At 54.8% G+C, this 7348-nt stretch overlaps 2 protein-coding genes across 2 annotated transcripts; one reads left to right on the top strand and one right to left on the bottom strand.

Annotated features, from left to right (window-relative positions):
• Positions 1 to 66: 66 nt before the first annotated feature.
• On the bottom strand, positions 67 to 1814 carry CGGC5_v006249 (uncharacterized protein; the record flags this gene model as incomplete). The annotated part of the gene is made up of 2 exons (XM_032022916.2): positions 67 to 76; positions 130 to 1814. 2 exons carry the CDS (start codon positions 1812 to 1814, stop codon positions 67 to 69), a joined length of 1695 nt encoding a protein of 564 aa, XP_031880305.2.
• Positions 1815 to 5000: 3186 nt separating this feature from the next.
• CGGC5_v006250 (Vegetative incompatibility protein HET-E-1) lies at positions 5001 to 7120 on the top strand (the record flags this gene model as incomplete). The annotated part of the gene is made up of 2 exons (XM_032022917.1): positions 5001 to 5280; positions 5328 to 7120. The coding sequence occupies 2 exons, from the start codon at positions 5001 to 5003 to the stop codon at positions 7118 to 7120; spliced, it is 2073 nt and encodes a 690-aa protein (XP_031880304.1).
• Between the last annotated feature and the right edge of the window lie 228 nt (positions 7121 to 7348).

The following is a 7348-nucleotide window of genomic DNA, read 5'->3' on the forward strand; positions in this document are numbered from 1 at the left end:
GCTGCAGACTCATACCCGTCATCAGGCGGGTAGGGCGGCTCGGACGGCAGCGGAGCTGTTCCGTACTCAACTAAGCCTAGCTCGGTATCAGCGTTGCGCGGCTCCGAGTATAGAGAGCGGGCCTGGGACCTGCTGCGCGACCGGCGACGTGAGCGCCGCCGCTCCCGCCGGAGATCCTCCTCATACTCCTCATCGCTCAGTTCGCGCTCAATCTCGCGCTCCTTCTTGTCCTTGCGATTCTTGTAGATCTTGCTGGCGACGCCTCCGGCTAAGCCGGCCGCTGCAATTTCTGCGCCGGTTCTGAGTCGAGACTTGGACCGCGATCGGCTACGGGACTTTGACTTGGACTTATCACGGAAGTGCTTCACCAAACCAGCGGCGGCGGCGGTTGCGGCGGCAGCCTTGGCGACAGAACGGCTGCGGCTCTTGCGACTGCGGCTACGGGATCGAGACACCGAGTAGCTAGAGACAGAGTAGCCTCTGCCACGGCTTCGGCCGCGGGTGGCCTCTTCCTTTTCAATCTTGTTGCTCTGCATGTACTTGGCGGCACCGGCTACCGCGAGAGCAGCAGCGGCGATACCAAGACCAGTTTTGATCCTGGAGCTGCGGCTGCGTGATCTAGATCGAGATCCGTGGTGACGGTCATAGTAGTCATCCCCATAGTTTTCTTCGTACGCGCTGCGCGCACGCCGGATGATCTCAGTGCCCAGACCTCCGAGCGCGGCACCAGCGAGCACTTTGCTTCCACGATTGACGGGGAGCTCACCGTGGCTGTCTCTACGGCTTGCAGCGAGAGCAGCAATACCAGCTCCGGCAAGGGCACCCTCGGCAAGGTGGCGCTTGTGGTGGTGGTCGGAACTGTTGCTTCTCTCACGTCGAATGATGGTTTTCTTGTAGTGGTAGTCTTCCTCATCACTGGCGTAGCCACGTCCCCGGCGGTCATAGTAGTACTCGCGATCGTCCCGGTGGCGGCCGACAGTCTTGGTCTCACGGCGGTAATAGTACTCATCCTCTCGGGGGTCACGGCGGACCATTGGCTGTTCGCGCTCTCTCAAGACGACAATATTGGGTTCTTGGCGGGGAAGAACAATAGGAGCTGGCGGAGGAGCCTCCTGGACAATGATCTGCTGGGGCTCAGGAGCCTTCTGTCGAATGATGACGGGCTGGGGGATGGGCGGGGGGCTGACGGGGGAGTAATATTCGGTCTCCTTACGGTACTTTTCGACCTCTGCGCCGCCATGATCGTCTCGGTACTCCTCGATACGCTTCTCAACCTGAACATCGCCATCCTCACGACGCTCTACGCGCTTATCCACGACGACTTCGGTGTCGCCATGGTGGTGGTGGTGGTGGTGGTGGTGATCCCACGGGCGGTTAGAGCGACGGTCCCAATCGCGATCACGCTCAACTTCGATGACGCTGCGGTTGTCGTCGAAGCGGCGCTCCCGCTCGTAGTCCTTCTCGTAGATGACGCTGCGAGAGTCGGTTCTGTAGGGATCGACCTCGCGCTCGCGCTCAATAACTTGACGTTCGACAACCTGGCTCCGGGAATCAAAAGCAGAGCGGGGGCGCTCGGCGTAGGGAAATTCGCCGGAAGTACGCAGAGGAGGGGGATAGTTGGAATATCGTGATCGGCGATCGTCGTCGTCAAGCTCTACACGCTCGCGTTCGATCCTCTCAAGGGTTTCAACACGGCTAGGGGCGACTTTGTAACGGCGGACAGTTGTTCTCTTCTTGTATCCGCCTTCATCGGATGAAGTTGAGTCGGCTCGGTCCCGGTAGACGCGGGTCGACTCTCTATAAACTCCAGCCATCGCTAAATGCGATGCGATGGAAGAGAAATCGGAAGCTAGCAACGGTGGTTTCGGAAGACGGCAGGCGAGATTTAACGGCGAAACGGTTCGCTATGGGCGGTTGCAGGCGTGGTTGAACAAAGAATGTACGATGATGACGGAGGGGGTTGATGGGCTAGGTGATGTACATATGTAGTCGTGGCTCGCTGCTTGGTAGGCTCTTCAGTTGGAGCAGGGTACGTAGCCGATCAATTTAATGGGATGGCTGGTGGGACACCAACGTTTCCGGTTGGGTGAGTGCAAGCTGTCTGAACAAACAGTCGGCAGCTTTTGGGTGTGTATGCGGTTCTGGGTGGAAATGGAGGGAAGTGCCCGGGAGAAGGAGAAAGAAACGACGATGGATGGTGTTCAAGAGCGAGAAAGAGGAGGGGGAGGGGGGAGGGAAGAGGGACGGACGGAAGCGAAGCGAAGAAGTGGAGGGAGGGGCAGAACACCAGGCGCAGCAGCGTGATGCCGGTCGAGTTGGGCTGAGAAGGTGGACCTTGGACCTGGACCTGGACCTGAACTGCCCACTGCCTCCCGTCCAGCGTCCAGCGTGCGGCCCCTCCTTTTAGGGCCTCCAGTGTCCTCGCTCTGCTCCCCCTCCACGAGTCCATCCATCCCACCTCCACGTCCAGGGCACACTGCAGTAAGGAAGGTCCTCGGTGACGGGAACACCTACCTACCTACCTCACACTCACACACTCACTCACTCACTCACTCATGGACTTGGCTGTCTGAGGCACCCAAAGGAAGGCCCGGACCAGGGCTTCAAACACCAGGCCGGTGCCCTCCTTCCTTCCCTTCCTTCCCATCCCTCCTGTTCTCGCCGTCCGGCCAAGGTTTGCCCGTGGTCGATACGACTAAAAGGCTGCATCTGGAAGGGTATTCCATGTCGCTGCTGCTCCAACCACCCGCAACCCATGTTCAACCGTGTTCTAGCTGGGCTATTTCCATCCACCCTTCACCCAACTCCAAACACTCACCTCTTTTCTTGGTTCGCTCCGGCCTTTCTTTGCCAGCCAAAGTCGCATTTCTGCACTATTGCGTCGACTCCTTGCTTCAACAGACACGCTATTAACAGTACCTGCCCATGGCCTTCTAGCTCACGTAGCCTGCCTAGCCTGGCTGCTGACCGTCATTTATCATCTCCCCCCGACAGCCTCAACGGAGAGTCGAATGCTCGCACAGCAAAACCATTACGTCATTTGTACTGACCAACCCGAATCCACCTTGGGAAAAAAAAGCACCCAACGCTAGTTCATGTCGTCCAACTGCCATCACCGAAACTGACCGGGCAAGACATGCAAATAATACCTCTCTCGCCCATCCGTCAGCAACCTTCCCCAACAAAAAAAGAACAGCAGCATCCCCGGCATCGAAAATCACGGCCAAGGCAGCCTTGTGACCAGGCAGATTTACTGCGGCACGCCATCCGATGCTGAGAGGGTGGGCGGTCCAGGGCAGTGACAGGCCGTGACACCCCGACCGGCCTTGTCATCCGCCCTCATCCCTGTCGCTTATGACAGCTGGTCAGAGTCTCAGAGAATCACCCCGCCATTGTGCTCGAGAGGCTCGCGACTCAGTACTTCTTCAAACCGATCGAGTCGAGTCTTGACTCCATTCCTGGATCTTATTCTGGCGGCTTAGGCCTGTGCTTATTTCTTCTGGAAGAGGCCAAGCTAACGATTTGACAGTTCAGACGGCTCCCGCGGCGGCACGCTTCAGAGATGCATCGCACTGTTTGAACCCCGGGAAGATGCGCCCCGCTCCGTCGCAGCTTGGTGTCGTCATAGTACAGAGGGGCACTCGCAGATGCGCCCAATAAAAGCGCCTGCCTGCATGTCCAGATTCCGCCGCTGGAGCCCCTCGGGAAGCGCGAAGAACACAGCTCCACCAAACCACCTGCTGCGGCTGCTGCGCTGTCCTCGTGGTCCATGGCGAAGACACAGTTGCAGAGATGCAGATGGAAGGCCATTCAAACTTACGTCCGACTTCAGAGTCATCGCATGTTGAGATGCGCCCTGTTCGTGTCGGCCACGACAGCCGCAGCCAACTTCCAACTTGCTCTGCGCGCTGGGTGGTTCTGGTTCCCCGAGATCTGCCAGGAATTGGTCTCTTAATTGCCTGCATTAAGGACGGCTTTTCAAGGTTTGCTTACCATTCAGAAGAAGCAGCAACAACGCGTTGCCCACCCGTCTGGTTTTCCTGCACTGCATGCAGCATTTAGTACAGCCGGCACTTACCTGCGACCTGCAGCCTGGCCATCGTTGTCTGATTCGCCAGTCGCTGTCATTGCTTCCAGAGATCCCGAGGCCTCACTGAGGCTGTGAGACTCCAGCTGCCTGCGTCCGGTCTACATCATGGCTCGAAACTCCGGCATTGTTTCATTGGCTCGACATCGTTGCGATAGGCGGATGCTCATACTGCGGCGAACCTTCACTTGCTCAGGTCGTTTGTTTTTGCCCCGAAAGCCTTGGCGTGCCGATGATTTAGTTCTGCCGCCTGATTTCGACCATATTTCCTGTGATTTTTGTCATCGTCTCCCAGACAGGAATGATGATACGCCGGACTCGCCGCTTTGGTCATATTTAAACGGGGTTCGCTCAGCTGCATAACATTCTCGCCTGTCCAACCCTGAAGTCACAAGTGGTCATCTCCCAGAATCACCCAGAAGTTCGACAACCGATCTACTTGAAGCTCAATACGCTGGTACATTGCTTGATGGGGTTTCCAATAAGACTTCTGCACTGGAAGATCACACTTGATGCCAGATCATAGCACAGCCCTCGAATCCTCTATCGCTTCCCTATGGTTCAAGCAGGCCAGGTTTGAATATGATCCATCGCATGAAGGTAAGAGTGCAGCCAGTGGGCGCTCGTATTCAGAGCTTCATGTGGACCTTCAGCCTCGATGATGCCAGCTCAGGAAGTTCTACTTACCATTGGTACTGAGTGCTCTCTGTATTTCACATTATAAGTGGGCAGACAACAACATGATTGGAGTATCATAGCTCAGCTCCTGAGCAGAATTTCCGCCCTCGGCGCTTCTTTTTCGCATAATAAGCAGTCGGGCTTTTATGTCTTTAGCCCAACCCAAATCTCAGATCGGCTTCAACCAATTTTCTGCTCGATATCTTTACGGCCAGCCACAGATACTAATACCAAGATGCGACTTGTCAACGCTAAGTCCCTCCAGTTCGAAGAGTTCTTTGGTGAAGGAATTCCAAAGTATGCCATCCTTTCCCACACTTGGACAGATGGGCAAGAGGTCACGCTTCAGGAGTTCTCGGCCCAGAAAGCTCGCAACAAGTCAGGATGGACCAAGATACAGAGGACTGCCCAGTTGGCTCTCGAGGACGAGCTTCATCATATATGGATCGACACGTGCTGCATCGATAAGACTAGCAGTGCTGAGCTTACCGAAGCTATCAATTCCATGATGGCTGGTACGAGCAATCGCAAGTATGCTATACGTACTTCGAAGATGTTTTAGTCGGCCTAGGACAAAACTATAAGGAAGACGCCTTTCGCAGAAGCCGATGGTTCACTCGGGGGTGGACCCTACAGGAGCTTCTCGCCCCATCAAAACTTATCTTCATATCAACCGAGTGGACGCGGTTCGGCACCCGGGACGAGATGGCCTACGTGGTCAGCGACATCACTGGCATTGACACAGAATTCCTTCACCCGCCCGAGGGGAAGGAGAATAATGACTTTTCGGCAAACAATATGGCTACGGCATCAACCAGATCTCTGCGAGCAAGACTTGACTCGGCAAGTATCGCACAAAGGATGAGTTGGGCATCAAAGCGACGAACGACCCGCGTTGAAGATGCTGCATATTGCCTTCTGGGCATATTCGACATCAATATGCCGCTACTTTATGGCGAGGGGCCGAAGGCATTTCTCCGCCTCCAAGAGCAAATCATGATGCAATCTGATGATCAGTCACTACTGGCTTGGAACTTCGAGGGATTTGAAACGAAACAAGTTGGCGGGGATAGGTCTCGCGGCGAAAGCTGGCGCGCGGACTGCCTCCATGGTCAAACCTATGCTGGGTTGTTTGCCACTTCTCCATCTGCGTTCTCGACCTGTCAAAACATAGAACGAGTCAACATCGGGAAGCCAACTCCTCACTCGTTTATAACGAACAAAGGTTTGAGGTTTGAACTAACACTTGGACCCTCCACAAAGTATCCGCGTGCTTTCCTGCAATGTCAAGACAAGCGCGCCCCCGCCAGCGTCGTTGCATTGTCTCTGGGGCTGACGGGCGAAGGGATCTACGTACGGGCCAGGCTTCCGCTAGCACTCGTAGACTATCAGCTTCTGCTGAGATTTCGACCAACAGAACTCTATGCTCTCAAATACGGCGATTATACCATGCCGCGGGCAACGGGCAAAGACTATACCATCATGAAACGAGATCTCCCCGAGGACGTCAAGGTCCTGCGTGCATGGGGTGAAAGCGGCAGCTTAGAACCTGACTCACAGATCATTCTACAGAGCAACGGCCGGGACGACAAATTGACAGGAGGTACCCTGCTGCTGTGTGACCACATCTCTGGCAAACCAAAGTTTGTCCTTGTTGTCGTATCGAAACGGCAATCCGCTATAAGTGACGAGGGGCCCTTGGAAATGTCTGGCCTTATCGAACTTGACAGGCTAGAGGATTGTTGGTCGAACACATGGGATTCCACCCATCCACTTAACTCTGAAAACTTGTCAAGGATGCTGGAGGAAGCGAAACGACATCATTTCGATCAATGGCCGGATTGCGGAATAAAGTCAACCGTGTACGCAGCAGATGGCATTTACACAACAACCACGGAAGTCCAGTTCTGCTTCGGGAAACCCGTCATCTTCGTCGACGCAAGCCTCAAACTAAGGCCGCATGATGACATCCAAAGCCTCTGGCGGCAGCTTCCATGGTGGCTTCGATACCATATACGAGGGCACAGTGGTATCAACAGGGCCATGCTTCTGCTTGTCCTTGCCCCACGCATCTGTACCATTGTGATCGAACTCTTAGCGCGAAAGGCCGCTAGGACTTTGGAAGCTGCAGTCTATCCTTGGTACATGGTCCCCCTCATGACGGATTACGTGTTCCTCCCTGCTGGCGATCCTCCCCGTTTTCTGGTTTCAACGTTAGCAAGAGGGCGCAAGGAGACGGTGCAGACTCTCAAACGCAGGGCAGCTATCAGCTTACTCGCCTACCTCAGCTGCAAGCTGATCGGATCAGATACACTGCTGGAAAGATTCAAGAAGTTTCTTGCGAGTAAGAAGTAGCAAGTATTAGAATCCTGTATATGGAAAGAGTGCGGATACCATAGTACGAAGAGTAATACACAGATGATGGCCCAGGGATGACAATGGAAAACACCATCACAATGTCGTATCGTAACTAACACTGATTGCGCCGGCATCGTCAAAGTTGTCGTTAGAGGACAGCTGTCCCTTTGCCCCGCCACGTGGCTTTAAAAATCCAACACAGTAAGAATACCTCATTGCTGTTGA

The sequence above is a fragment of the Colletotrichum fructicola genome, assembly GCF_000319635.2.
Source record: "Colletotrichum fructicola Nara gc5 chromosome Unknown KSG_Nara_v1_contig03, whole genome shotgun sequence".
In the NCBI taxonomy this organism is placed as follows: Eukaryota; Fungi; Ascomycota; class Sordariomycetes; order Glomerellales; family Glomerellaceae; genus Colletotrichum; species Colletotrichum fructicola.